The sequence below is a fragment of the Taurulus bubalis genome (genome assembly GCF_910589615.1).
Source record: "Taurulus bubalis genome assembly, chromosome: 7".
In the NCBI taxonomy this organism is placed as follows: domain Eukaryota; kingdom Metazoa; phylum Chordata; class Actinopteri; order Perciformes; family Cottidae; genus Taurulus; species Taurulus bubalis.
The window spans coordinates 22244126-22259848 of NC_136595.1; the positions used below are offsets into that span (position 1 = coordinate 22244126).

Genomic DNA, 15723 nt, shown 5'->3' on the forward strand with positions numbered 1-15723 from the left:
GTTTACAAATATGTATATATATATATATATATATATATATATATATATATATATATATATATATGTGTGTATATATATGTATGTATATACATGTGTGTATATATGTAGTATACTTTGTCTTTGTCCAAACTTTTGATTGGTATATCTGCTGTTGCATATTGTGAACAAGATGTCCACCCAAAGACAAAAGCACAGAACAATCCTCTTTTCTTCTTCTTCTTCCCAGTGTCCTCATCACTGATCCTCAAGTGACGCTTGGACGCATGCTGAGACTCTAGAACAGAACACTTCAATTGATTATGAAAATGAGCAGTTTATGCCATAAAATTCAAAGACTATGTTTAACATATTGTGTGATGCATATTATCAAGACCCTGAGACACTGGAAGATGGACAGCAGTAAGCAAAGCCACCGCACTTATGTTTCAGAAATATATTTAAAAAAACATGTGATCAGATAAGACATCCTTGATGATCTATTGCATATAATTAATGTAGTTCTAATGAGTTTCACGCTAGACGTGGTTAGTTTATAATAGAACATGTGAAATGTGTGTCCGGTTAGAAATAGTTCTCCACATCTCCACAAGAGGGCCACAGAGGACCTGCAGTTTTAGTGCATCCTGGTAAACTGTAAAAAAAAAAATATATATATGTATATATACATATATATATATGTATATATACATATATATATATGTATATATATATATATATATATATATATATATATATATATATATATATTATAAAAACACACATCTCTAAGAATACTCTTTCACACAATTGTTCCACTGGTCTAAGCATTATCATTACAGATCTATAGGTATTTTATAGTAATCACTATTATGCCTTTACTTTATTTTATTTAAATTGATTGAAAATAACTAAGTACAATTTTGAGGTTATCTTCGCATGAGTATTTCCATTTTCTGCGATACCTTTCACGTCTACTCCACTACATTTCAGAGGGAACAATTGTAATTTTTACTCCACTAAATCTATCTGACAGCCGCAGTAACTAGTTTCTTTACAGAGATTTCACACACACAAAAACATATGATGAGATAAAATAATTCTGTATTAGTCCCACTTCCGGTTACTAAACTTAACTACATTAGCTAGCTCTGCCCCAACTACCACAGTTTGATTCTACATCAGTATTAACAATAATGCCATATATAATATTATATCACAGACAAGGACCACTGTTCTGCAGATCAAGAACTTTTACTTTGATGCTTTGAGTACATTTGGCTGACAATACTTATGTACTTTGCTGAAGTAGAACTTTGAATGCAGAACTTTTACCTGTAAATTATTTTACCCTTTAATGAATGATACTTTTACCAAAGTAAAGGATCTGTTTCCACCACTGATTAAAGCTTTAATGCAAATTACTACACCAGGTAATTAAGAAGAAGCTCACATGCTCGGCTACTTTTCAGATGGTCAGAAATAAATGTGTACATTTATTAATTAATTTGTCTAAAAACATGTACTTCAGAGTGTGTGAGCGAGTGTATTGTGGTATTATCTGTAACTTATCTATGTTAGTGGGACTCTCTGTAAGTGGAAACCAGCCCCGTTGGCAGCCTCGTCACGTGACCTCCCATGGCAACCGGCGAGTGTCATCAGTTCCGCTCCGTCCGGGAGGAGCGCAGCCGCAGTCCCGCGCAGGCGCAGTCCCTCTTAGCCGAGAACCAGCTGACCGACTTTATAACAACTCCGCCGGGTTCATTCTGACTTTACATCGGCACAGGTGTCTTCCAGCGAACCCCGCGGCCATTCTTACCTGAGATATTGTTGTTGTTTTTTTCACAGAGAGTTCGAGCTGAAAACCATGAGTCACCTCAACCCAGGGTGAGTTCAATTTAATGTTTAATATTTTATTTCTTAACTACTTAATCCTAACGTTATTATTTCTGTAATTACTCCAAAACAGTTAAACGAACTCATTGATGCAAGTATGTCTTTGGAGTAAAATGTCGATCTTTATAGTCACTACAGAGGCAAAATGTACTACTTTTAATTGGCTCTTAAATTATGCTAATTATGCTGTTAAGCAACGTGCGTCACAAAACGAGAAGAAGCACGAGCGCTACAAAGTCACACTGAGCAATTATTTACTACTTTTATGTTAATGATACGTTTAGGCTCCGCCCTACTGTACTAATACTTACTAAAAAACTAAACAACAACAACAACAACAAAAAGTGCTTCAAGGTGAACAACTCGTGACATTGAACACAACCTGAAAAGACGAGAAGAAACAGCAGAAACAAAGATGGAGAGTGATGAAAACACTCTTTTTGTCAAAGAGGCATTGGGATCCTTTATTTGAGTAAAATGCAAATGTACTCTTTTACCACTAGTTGGATGTAATAAGTACATTTACTCAAGTACTTAAGTAAACATTTTAATGTTTAGTGTTTCAATGATGTGCGACTTCAAACTTCCACTCCAATGCAGATTGTAATACTATACTTTTTCTCTCTTATATATACATAAATTGACAGCTATTGTGGCATTACAGATTACGATGTTATGTTCAAAACACTTTATAAAATAGGATGCATTGTAATGGGTTCAACTTTGTAAAGTAGTTCAAAGTAGCGGCCCCTCACGTAAAACTGCAACATTAAAGTGATATAACACACTGATGGGGGACATTATCGTGCTTTATTATACTTGTACTTCTATATTTGTTTTATACTAATAATGAAACAGTTCCTGTGTACTTTTACTCAAGAAATTTTTTAACGGCGACGGAAAAAATCACCATTACAAGCAATTGTTCTAGTGTTGAATTTGACTTGAGTCCAGATGCTTATTTTGTCCTTTAAACTGCAGCCAAGTCAGACTCGTTTTACTTTTTTATGATTTTTATCAAGGCTCAGTTGTGTTTTTGATTACTTTAGAAATGAACATATTAGGTCAGGCAAGATTATTTATTCAGCACATTGCAGTATCAAGGCAATTCAAAGTGCTTTACATAAAACATCAGAAGCCTCGAGAGAAAGTGCAAAAGAAACACATTATGAAAGGACGTTTAAATACAATTACAAACAACCATTGAAGAGTCAAGAATAAGTTATTAAAACAAGCTAAAATAGAATAAGATGTATAAAATACAAGAATAAAAGTTACAGCGCAGTCTAAGAAATTAATAGTTTTTTTAATGAATATAAGGAAAGTCTTGGTTTAAAATAACTGGGTTGGATTGGAAATGCAGTTTTCTGGAGTTTGCTCCAGATATATGATGCATGAAAATGTATTCCAGAAGTAAAATATACAGCATTATAATCACTTCATAACGAATGTCAACATAAGCCAATTGTTAGGCTCGTGTACCGATAACAATCAGAGAACGGTCAGAGAAAGTTTTGTAAAAAAAAAGGTACTTGATAGTTCAACAACCATGTTGTAGTTCAAAGAGAAACCGCAGCCAGAGCTGAAGAGCACCACAGACAAACACACAGGTGCACAAAGAGGAGGCCGACGGGGTTAAGTGTGCCATCCCCTCTAACTCCTGTGCGTAACCGGACACCGGTAACAGACCCGATAGTTGTAAGATCCTGTTGTCTCGTACACAAATGCAGGAGGAAATCAAAACTGTGTTGGAAAAACACTTTCAGACTTGCCAGACTGCGGACGACCTGATGTCTCATTAATGAGGACAAGAAACAACAACCAACCAACAAACCAACATGGTGTTGTGCTCCACTAAACCATTCTATTGAGATCCAACTGTAAACAAGAACTCTCGAGTTACGCTCGTGGGAGACAACATTTAAATTGTGGGTGCCATTAAGTTGAGCCTTTTTTAATTAAGTTCCTTTAGCTGGGATTAATTGAGTGTCTCTTTTTTTTGTTTTTATTGGTCTCGTTTCTGTAGACTTATTTCCGTCTACAACAGTCTCACCGACAGACATCTGGCTGGATACTTCAGCAACTCTCGGATCAGGAGACACCTGCAGAGAGCAGGACTGGTACGTTGGCAGGTTGATGATATTAAGGAGGACGAAATGTACAAAAATACAACCACAGTTAAATGGATGGTAAAGAATGGTCGGTGCTTGGCAAATATAGATGTATGACCTTATTTACTATTTATAAAATCATGGCTCTGATGATGACGATGGTGATGTAGTGAGATAAGTTACCAACCACTAACTGTTGGCAGTTTCTGATTCAAATGTCGCTAAATCCGATTTCAGAGGTTTGGGCAAAGTGCAATACATTTGGTGAACAGTGCATTATTACTTTCCGAGGACTCGAAACTCAAAGTTTAGGACTTTGGACTTTAGTTTAAAGACTTGAGACGAGCAACACATTGGCAAAACTTGGTCCCACCTCTGCATATCATCATCTTTTTTTCTCAATAAGCCCTGCAAACTTCAAACCTGTAAAAAGTGTACAGAGATGTAGTTTTTGTGAAATTGTGTCTGTGTAGACTTCATTACTCAGAGCAAGAAGCTGATAGAAAAAAAAAGCATTTTCATGACCTTTAATGATTTTGTATTCCGGATCAATCAGCTGCCGGCGACCTCATTTTGGAAAGTTGTCGTCTTCAAAGACCCGTGTCGTAGCTTGAACCCTGCTGAGACTGTTGCTGTTCTCAGATCACCAGGAGTGGGCGTATCGTTCCAGACAAGGAGTACAGACACAAGCTGATCCAGAGAGCCCACCAGAGACACGTTCGAGAATGTCTGGCCCAGGCTATTTTCCACAAGGTGCTGGAGATGGAGGTGGGAGGAACATACTGTACCAGGGACAAAAAAACAATGTAAAACACTGTCATCTAATCTGTGCTTCTCCTTGAATAATAAATTATGCAAATGTTTTCTGTGCCCCTCTCACACAGCGTGTCCATCAAATAGAGATCAAAAGGAAACTGGAGGAGTTTTCAAGGAGGGAAAGAGTGCACAAGATCAAAGTACATCATTTACATTTTAACACTGCTTTGTTGCTCTTTTTTGTAAAGTAATGACTCTTGAATCATATCAAACAAAAACAAAAAAAACATTATTAGAATTTACCATTATTTATAGTGCCATTTTTAATAAATAATTTTTGATATATTGCTACACAAACAATGACAACAACCTGAAATGAATGTTCTTGTTTGGAAGGTGGAGCGCTCTAAAAGGTATGAAGAAGACATCATCCGCATCCTGTCTCCACGCCCACCCACGGGTGCCAGGTGCATCCGAAAACAACACTCTGGGCCAGAGGGGGAACACTCTGAATCCTCCGATTCCGTGAGTCTAAACATCCGTCCTGGTGCAGCAGTAGATTGAGTGGATATCAGAATCGGAAACTGTTTAATTGCCAAGTACGTTACACATACAAGGAATTTGGCTCGGTGAATGATGAATAACAATAAACACAGTGCAATAGTATAAGACATCATTTAAAAATAGAAAATATGATAAACAAACAAATAACATATAATAAAGTGTATATTTATAAAGAAAATATTTGCAAGGGTGTGTAACTGTAAGCAATTGTCCTGGGGATGTCGGTGTCAGTGGGGGTCAGGACCTCAGCCTCCTGCCAGAAGGAAGGGACTCGAACAGTTTGTGTCCAGGGTGAGAGCGGCCGGCTACAATCTTCCTTGCCCACTTCAGGGTCCTGGAGGCGAACAAGTCGTGAAGGGAAGGCAGATTGCAGCCAATCACCCTCTCAGCAGAGCGGATGATGCGCTGCAGTCTGGCCTTGTCCTCGGCAGTGGCTGCAGCGTACCAGACGCTGATGGAGGAGCAGGAGATGGACTCAATGATGGCTGTGTAGAAGTGCACCGTCATGGTCTTTGGCAGGTTGAACTTATTCAGCTGCCTCAGGAAGAACATCCTCTGTTGGGCCTTCTTGGTGATGGAGCTGATGTTCGGCTCCCACTTGAGGTCCTGGGTTATGGTGGAGCCCAGGAAGCAGAAGGACTCCACAGCGTCAACGGGGCAGTGACAGAGGGTGATGGGGGCGGGTAGGGCTGCGTTCTTCCAGAAATCCACAACCATCTCCACTGTCTTTAGAACGTTGAGCTCCAAATTGTTTGTTGTTTCGGACTCCTCCCCACCAAAGATGAGTCCATAGAGGGTGGTGTCATCCTCAAACTTCAGAAGCTTGACTGACTGGTGACTGGAGGTGCAGCTGTTGGTGTACAGGGAGAAAAGCAGAGGGGGAAAGAACTCAAAAGACTTCTTAGCCACAGACGTCAGGGCGACGGGCCTGTAGTCAATAAGTCCCATGATCCTTTGTTTTTTTGGGATGGCGATGATGGTGGAGGCCTTGAATCAGGCTGGTACATGACTAGTCTTCAGTGAGTTGTTGGAAATGTCTGTGAACACCGGAGATTCAGCTGAGCAGCACAATGCTTCAGGGTGGAGGAAGCGACAGTCTGGGCCGGCTGCTTTGCGGGGGTTCTGACATTAAACAACCTGTTGACGTCTCTGAGTCCGTGAATAGAGAGAGTCGTCATATTGTTGTAACATCTCATTTATTAATCTGATCCAAGTTCTTAATCAAGTGCCTTGAAATTTGACCTTTAATTACAGCATCTCTGTCATGCAAAGAAGGTTTTTAAATGCCACGACATGGTCCGTATGATACTATGTCTGAGTTTAAAACTTCAACCTTTAGTTAAAGACCTTTATTAGGCCAATCTGTTTAAGATAGATACGTCAATCAGGTCTATGTTTTCCAAGATAAGAAAATATGTAAAATATGTTTTTATAGCCTGATAAACAATGTTTCAAAATGCATCATCCCTCTAAATTTGGTCAAAGCCTGACAGCTGCACAGTTCGCGTAACGCTTGCCAAAGGTAACAAAATCAGCCCTCCAGCTGGTTTAAACATAATTAATTAACACGTTTCATCTTGTTAGTTTAATAGGTACAAAATATTTTTCCGAGTGTGGAATGTCTGTAATGAAAATGATTATCTGTGCGTGTTAATAGTTTGCATGTTTACACTGAAACTTGGGTTTGAAGAGCTTGCTCAGCTTCTGCTTGCTGTGTGTGCAGATAACAGTGTTTAAAGTGGCAAGTTATCTTTGTAACTTTAGCCTTACATTTCTGTGTTTACCCTGTGAAAGTTCCCGTCTTATGTCTGCAAACATCTCACGTTTCAGCAGGTAGAGACTTGTTTGAAATAAATCAACAATGATATGTTCAAAAATGTCTTGAATTCCCAGCCTTGTGACACTACTTTAACACTGTACTTTATTGCTTTCCATAGCGATACATGCACAGTGTTAGTAAATAGGCCGAACGCTGACTGTGTGTGTGTTACTGGTGCTGCAGCCGGGCTCGTCCCGACCCAACACGGCTCCGGGGAAGATGCAGAGGCCGGTGCGCCTGAAGCCGATCCACAGCAACAGCACCACAGCTTCGCTCCGACGCGGCTCCCCTCCCAGACTGCTGGAGTCCTCCAATGACCACGAGCAGCCGTTCAACTGCACTGTGAGGCCGCGGCGCCTGAGAATCCTTCATTCATTCACCCCTTCATGTGCCTGCTTCTATAGAGAGAGTGTGCAGGACACTTTTCCTGTACATACAGAATCCTATTAGTTTCTGGTTTCCATCTAGAGTGAGATCAATATGAGCTTCCTTTGGTCACATTGTTTGAAAACTATGCAGAAACGTTGCAGTTGTAAAGAGAGTGTAATAGCTAAACTGTATTATACATTATATTGTACAGATGCATGCAAGCTCATAACATATTTTGTGTAAATGCAAGAAAAAAACAACGTTTCCACATCACTTGTGGAGGAACACTCCAATAAACCTTTGTCTGTTTTTACTAGCACATTCACAGACATTGTTATGAACCGTTCTGAAATGACAACAAACACACTGCAGTCTTGTAACCTCTCTCAAAGATGGACAAGGCGTCCCGGAGACGTTTGACCACAACGGAGCCCTGCCGCGGCATCTCGCCCTACTGTCTCCCAGTCATCAACAACTTTGTCACCCCGGTGCCTCCGGCCACGAAGAGGAAAGAGAGGGGGTCAAAGGTCACCACGAGCGGCACACTCAGAGGCCGCAGACTGCGTCCCACCACCGCCTCCAGCGGAGCTGACGTCAGTGAGATCTCTCTTTGTTTTGCTTGGCAACAAAACATTCCATCCCAAACTTACAAGCTGCAGCCCCTTTATATTGATGACATGTAATATTGAATTAACAACAATTAAAAAATGTTGGAGATATATTGATTTTTGCAAGACTTAGCAGGAAGAGGTTATATTACATGTCTTTGTGTGTGTGTTTGATTTCGCTGTGTGTCTTAATTTTGCCAAAATGCAAATACAGAACATTGTAATCTGTACTCACAGATTGTTGTTAAACATGTATTTAGCTCAGTGGTAACTAACCCTATGGATGGACAATTAGGAAAACAAATTTAAAGGATCAATTTGACACCATTATGAATCTCTTACTGACCTACATTTAGTCCATTTCAACTGTTTATATTGTAGTTAATCAGTAGAAAAATATCAAAGGTGAGATAATATAAAAAAGTCAGCGACACAAAATCTTCCCTTGGAGATTAATAAAGTATATATTCATTCATTCATTATAAGAATAATTTGCGTTATATTTTATCATGATATAAATTGTGTAAATTTCATCCAGACCTGGATAACACCTACCTGTGAAGATCAGTCACATCAAATTTGGGACTAGGAAATTAAAATAATTCCCTAAAACTGGATTAAATGTATACCCTACTGACACTAACCTGTCAGGTCTTTTCCCACCCAGGACCCCCCCATGCTGAGGAGCTCTGTGCAGCAGAGCAGAGTCTGTGTGAACATGATGTACTTCGGTAAAGCGGTGCATCTCTCCCACGACCTGACGGACATGAGGGATGAGGTCAAAGTGTTTCAGCAACACTGTGGAGGAGAGAACCTGTGTGTTTTCAAGGGCAAGCTCCGCGAGGGAGGTCAGTGTGAGGATCTGTGGTGGTCTGTGTTTGATGTGTGTGTTTGTGGAAACAAATAAGGGATTTAGGTCATGCACAACAGCCTTTGGGCAAATACACTATTTTAAGGTGTCAACAAGTCTATAAATGCACTTTAAATTGAGTTATTTCTGTATCTATAATATGGGTGTGTATCATGCTTTTTTAAATAAACCATTTGTAGGGATATTAAAAGATGCCTCGGAGGATTTAAGATGGTTTTGGGTTGTTCTGTGACACCAAGGTCACAGATGTGTTGATCTTGATCTTGAAAATGTTCCTACCTCTCGTCCACATCCTCCATCTTTCCCTCAGAGACTTTCCAGTTTATTTCAAGGCGACACCGAGGCTTCCCCTTCAGCTTGACTTTCTTCCTGAACGGGCTGCAGGTGGAGCGGCTGAGCTCCTGCTGCGAGTTCAAACACAGGAAGGGCTCCAGACTCGGTGGCAGGCACGGACACTTTGGTTTCTGCAGCGTAGAGGGAGCCTCTCCCTGTTACAAGTAAGCTCACCTGCTGTGTCTTTAAAGGGGCAATCCATTGTGATGTGTATTGGGGAGTACTACTGCTTATGTGAAAAAGCTTTTTGTGGCTTCAAAAGTTTGAAAATGAATAAAAGAAAGTGAAAGAAGTGAGTTTACCAGACCTCTGTAGTCTGCTGTTCATCTCTGCTTGAATCTCTCACTGAAGGGTCAGAGGTTGAGTTGCACTGTGGGTAGTGTAGGCGCTATGTTTGTTTATTTGTCATAGAATGTGTGGACTAAAAAACTGCCCATTGTGAGTCCGACAGTATCATACTCCTTCAGGGAAAATGATATATAATATTAAGGTTCTTACAATATATCATGCTATTTTGTTCAGGTGCATCATAGCAATGGGATTAGACAAGAAACCCACTCCTCCACCAAAGAGGGTCAAAGAAGATGAAGGCAGAGAGGAGTCGGTTATAAGCCATAAGGATGCTCCTGAGATGGAGACGGAGAGGACTGGAGACGACGCTGCATCCCATTCAGAGGGTGAAACCAGCCAACCACAGGACACCGAGACTCAGGTCCAAGAAGAAACAGCAGCCGAGGAGGACAAAGTCAGAGATGGTATAATGTCGGAAAAACAAGAGTACAAAAAAAAGCACGACTGCGCCAATAAGAAATATATACTTGACTCAGACTTTGCAGATATTTACTCGACAGTGGAACCTAAGGAATCTTCTGCATGTCTTCCTCCTCAGATTATGAGGAAGACTTTGAAGGAGACGACGAGGGCCCTCCAGAAGACGTGGAGACAAAAGAAGAGAAATCCCCGTCTCCATCTGGTGAAACTGAAAGGCAGGTTGATGAGAGAGACGCCTCTGAGACTGAAGACGGCGAGAGGGATGGTGGGTTAAATCGCTTGTTTGAACACATGATGAAAATCACTGCGAGTAAAGTGCCATATAATCACACACTATTTATTCATTTGACAACCGCTTTTACAGCAAAACAGAATAATTCTGCAGCGTATATTTCAATGAGATGTTGAACTTTATATAGGTAAATTACAACGTGTTATCTGTAAAGCAGTAAACCATCTTTTGAAAGGGTTAATCATGCATCAAATCCCCTTGAGAGGATTTTGTTTTCTGTTAATATATAAATAAAAACATTCTCTATCTTATTTGCACAGAGGACTTAAAGTCTCATTTAGGCTCCAGCTCCTCAGACAGCGACCGGGATGAGAGCGATGCTGAGGACACCAAAGACTCCAGAGAGGACGAGAAAGCAGAGCAACCAAAAGAGGTCGATCAGGAGGAGACTGTTGTTCCACCGGACGGAAAAAAAGATGAACCAAATCCAGAAGAAGCCGCTGCCACCGAGGCCGAGCCGGCTGGCTTTAAAGGCTCAGACATACAGGACATGACGGAGACAGAGGTCTACGACACCAGCGTCACCTCGGGGAACGAGAATAAACAGAGCGACAGCACCTCAGGAGACAGAGAGGTGGAGAAAACGGTAGATGAGAACAAACTGGAGGAGGAACCGGAGCGAGGTGAGTACAGACCAACAAACACAGCTCTGGAGTGAGAAATGGATCAGTCCATCTTTTATGGAGGTTTTTCCACTATTATCACACAACAAGAGCTGCCGTCCATTCTATGTAAATACAGCAATTCAGACTTGACAACAACTAAATAACTACTACAGTTCTGTGTTGTCCGTTTGTGATAACGAGTACGATTGTGACGTAAAATTTGATAGTGGAAAAATTACATGTTTTATTGTTTTGCTTATGTTTTCATTTGTTTGTGTGTGATGATTTTCTGTCTGATCCCCTTTTTCAAGTCGAAGTACATTTTCATTCAAAAATAAGTTTTGAGATGTTTGGATGTCAATAAGAGATTCTAACCTGTAACAATATTTTAAATTGCATTTTTTTTATCACTTTAAGAAAGCCTGTTCTAACTTGTGCTTGCCTTTTACTCAATTTATCTATCTTAAAGTTGCACTTTGTAGTTCTGGTGTAAGGAATAATGATGTTAAATACATAAACATTTGAAAATATAGCTTGGAAAACAAAGGGTCCCAATGTTTCAAACACATGCGGCTGTATAAGTGGAGTGTACCCAAACAAATATACTTTTGAATTACTGGCAGCGTTCTTTTTTTCTTAATGTCTGTAATATATAATCAGATGAAACCAGAATTGTAGGTTTCCTCAACGAAACTGTGCTCCAGGGATCGGTTCGCATTAAAACATTTAAGTGCCAAACTTTAGTGATTTTCTTTCTTTGTTTTAATCTTTTATGATCCTAAAATTATCTTTTAAGGTCTTTTAAGAGATTGTGCATTGTGTTTCTATTTTGGTTGTGTTCTGAGTCATGCTTGTTTACGTGTTGTTGTTTTTTCTTTCTGTGCATGTTAATTATCATTTTGCATGTTCTGTTTGCACCTGGAAAGATTAAAGACATTCTTTTGTTTGTGGCTGTATGTTTCTTCATTGGCTCAGTTCCCCCATTGCATTTGCATTGTTCAAATACTGCCTTATTCCTTGCCTCATAGCAATCTGACATTGTTTGTCACCCTGAGGTTGCTTTAATATGAGTTTATATTACTGTCTCTTTTTCTCTCCCAAGCCAAATCTGTGCAGGAGAAGCTGGCAGAAGCCATACTGAAGGAGTCCCAGTGCAGCTCAGAGCCCGAACTGAGCGACACCAGCACTGAGGAAGAGGAGGAGGAGTCCACAGATAAAGGCCCTGAACAGGACAGCAAGGGTACCAGCCTTTTATCCATCATCATTCAAATAAATGAAGACAGTAAGAACACTGACTTTCCTAAACATTCTCTCCATTGTATTTGCAGATGCATTTGCAGTGAAATCTGTGACATTTACAGAACAGCCCCTTGAAGAGGAGACAAAATGCGAAGAAGGTGTTGGTGGTGAAACTGAAGTGATAAAGGATCACGACGAGACGTCTGAACCAAAAGATCGGGAGAACGACACTGAACAAGAGGAGAACAGTGATCGCACTAAAGATGAGACGGCCAGAATAGAAGAGGCAGATCAACAGGCTTCACCAGAAGAAGACAAGAACACAGCCGAGAATGATGAAGCAGAGGACACAGAAGATGCAGCTCTGCATCCTGTATCTGAGGAGGAAATTACTGAGGATGACAAGACTTCAGAACCTCAGGAAGATGCTGCAGCTAAATCCACTGACGGCGAGGCTGCAGAGAGAGACGAAGAAACTGAGGAGAAAACCGAAGCGGAAGCTGACGAGACGGGGCAAGGAACCAAAAGCGGCGAGGAGGATGAGTCATCAGTATCAGAGGCGGATAAAAAGACTGATGAGACAGTAGCGCCTGATAATGCAGAGGCGGAGGCGATGACAGCGAGCGAGACAATGGAGATGAAAGCAGAGCCCTCAGAGGAGCGACAGGCCCTCAACTATGAAGAGGCACCTGAAACCGACACAGAGGAGAGGCAGCGGAGAGACAGCAAGGACGGAGACGCGGCATCAGAGACGGAAGTCACAGCGGAGGATTCACGCAGCTCGTTGGAGGGGAGCGGAGACACCACAGTTGATACAACAGCAGATGCAAAGGATGAGAGCAGCAACGGGGATATTAAAGGGGAGGAAGTGTCAGCAGTAGAGGAAAGTAAAGATGACAATCAACAACACAGGGGGGATCTGGGAGAAGAGCAGACAGAAAAATCCTCTGTAGAAATAGATGATGAGGTAGGTAATGAGGAAGAAAAAGGAACAAAAACAGATGAGACAACAGAAGGTGAAAATAGAGAGGAGAGTGAAAAGGAGGATAAAGATGAGACAGAAGAAGAAAAGAATAATGAGAGTAAAACAGGAGAAAGGATAGAAAACAAGGAAAATGTTTCCGAGGGAACTAAATGTGACTCAAACACTGAAGGAAATGCAAATGAGGAACAAGCTGAGGAACACCGCAGTGAAGAAGAAGTGAAGGAGAATGTAGACAAATCTGAAAAGACAGAGAGGGAGGAAGATGGCGAATGTGTCAAGAATAGAAATGACGATGAGGACTCTGAAGAAAAGGCAGCCGCAACTGATAAAACTAATGAGTGTGGAAAGATGAAGACAGCTGCTGATGAAGAGGATGATGAGGCAGAAAAGGAAGAGAAAGATCAGAATGAGGACAAAGCAGAGAATAAAGATGATGCAGAATCTGAAGAGGAAAAAGATGTCACTGATAAGACTGCAGAAGGAGACGAAATATCTGAGATTCCAGAGGAATCTGAGAAAAGCGGAGATGCAGACTTGGATAAGGATGTGAAGATATCTGATGCAAATATTGCTGAGTCAGAGGATGTGAGGGAAGCAGCAAATGTAGCACAGGGGACTAAAACGTCTGAAGAGACGCCAAACAATGCGATGGAGGCCGAAGATGTGGCCAAAGAAACTGAAGGAGAGAGTGACAACAGTGAAAACGGAGACGTTGATGTTGAAAATGGTGAAATTTCTACCAGAGCAGAGAACAAAGCTCACAAGGATGAGGGAGAGGCTCAAACTGAGGGGAGGGATGATGCAACAACAGCAGTGAATACCGAAGAAGGTCAGAGCACAGAGGTCAAAGAAGCAACTGTGGAGTCTGTAGATGGTGCTGAAAAACACGAAGACGACAAAGTCGATGAAGCTCCTGACGCCGGCGTCGTACAAAGCGAGGCCGAGAACGGGAACGACGGCGTGGAAAAGCAAGACGGATCCACTAAAAATGACTCCGAGCCGGAGACGTCCGGCACAGAAGTAAAAGACGAATCTAAATCCGATGACGGAAAGAACGGCGAAACAAAACAAGATGAAAATGTCGACATTCCCGACCCTAAAAATGATTCATCCGATTTGATGAAAAAGAGCGACAGCGTCCAGAGTCATGTCAGCGAGGTCACAGTTGCTTCAGCAGCTGATCCGGCACAATCCGCATCACCCACCGCTGTGAGCTCAGACGACACGCCTCACCAGTTAGACGAGTCCACTGCACCGTCTGACTCTACGACCGACAATCACCTTCAAGCCGAGGAAAATGTCGCCGTAGAGGACCTGTCTGCTGCCGACGGAGCCGACACAGAGGAGGCGAGCAAGGCCTCGGAGGAAGGAGCCAGTGTTCTGCTCAATCCTCAAGCGCGGCCGTCACAGCTCACACAAAACGACGACGCCAGTAATCACGCTCCGGAGGCCTTGGCGAGAGAAGACAACACGGATCTGGTCACGAACTGGGTAACCATGCATCAATCGTCAAAGTATTTTGAGACGTTCGTTGAGCCTTTGGAAGACTTGAAGGAATCGACGTCAGACGCTCAAGTATCCAACTCCAGTGAGGAAACGAGACAATCCACAGAGCCGTTGAGGTCAGCGAGTCCACTTAAGATAGAGGAGGTGTCTGGAAATGCAGAAGAAGAGCACGCGCCAAAAGGTGGAGAGGAGTCGGGGGACAAAAGCAAAGAGGAGACCGTGGTGTCAAACCTCGAGAGCAATCCCTCCGAGGACGGTGAACCGTGTGAGAGAGACACACTGCAAGAGGAGGAGACTGAGGTGAAGCTCTTCATCCCCAAAACAGAGAGTGAACCAAATGATAAGGAGTCTGTGAGCGGGCGAGACATGAGGTCAGAGGAGCACAAAGGAAGCAGAGGATCTCTGGAAGAAGACAAGGTGCAAGAGGTCTTAACACAAACAGACATTTCTAAAACTGAAGTGGAAAGCATTGCAGGTACTGGTCATTCAGTAACCAGCGGCAGACCTGAGAGTGTCTCTGAGGAGAAAACTACTGATAATAGTCCAGAAACACAAACGGTAATTGAAGAGGTGGAAGATTTTCCACCATCGTCCGAAACAGAAGAGCCACGCGAACATTCGAACAGTCCAGAAGGGCTGTCCAGATTGAAAGCGGACGAACCGAACGGAAGTGAAGAAACGTGGGGGAGAAGTGACGAACAAAGTCGAGAAGTTACGGAAATAACCGATTTTACGACGTCCAAGTCCGACGATGGGAGCCAGGAGGAGTCCCAGCACAGAGACACGCGACCTGAATCGTCAGACGCCAGCGGAGGCAGAAGAGACGTGCATCTGATCCAAGACATCAAACACACTGTGAGTAAAGACCGGCTGAGCACTTTCTCAGTGGATGAAACGCTGTTCGGTCGAAGTTCATATCCTTTGCTGGCCGCTGCGAGGACAGAGAGTGGACATTAAGGCTGCACACTTCAGAGTGGCACTAAGGTACGGTGATGCTTTATTTTAGTTTACACAAGAAAATA

At 42.0% G+C, this 15723-nt stretch overlaps 1 protein-coding gene across 1 annotated transcript; it reads left to right on the forward strand.

The window, feature by feature from the left end:
- Positions 1-1843: 1843 nt before the first annotated feature.
- erich3 (glutamate-rich 3) lies at positions 1844-15658 on the forward strand (the record flags this gene model as incomplete). The annotated part of the gene is made up of 14 exons (XM_079220810.1): positions 1844-1863; positions 3899-3992; positions 4626-4751; positions 4868-4939; positions 5136-5264; positions 7306-7464; positions 7884-8084; positions 8767-8947; positions 9281-9467; positions 9826-10058; positions 10193-10339; positions 10627-10989; positions 12074-12211; positions 12300-15658. The coding sequence occupies 14 exons, from the start codon at positions 1844-1846 to the stop codon at positions 15656-15658; spliced, it is 5409 nt and encodes a 1802-aa protein (XP_079076936.1).
- Between the last annotated feature and the right edge of the window lie 65 nt (positions 15659-15723).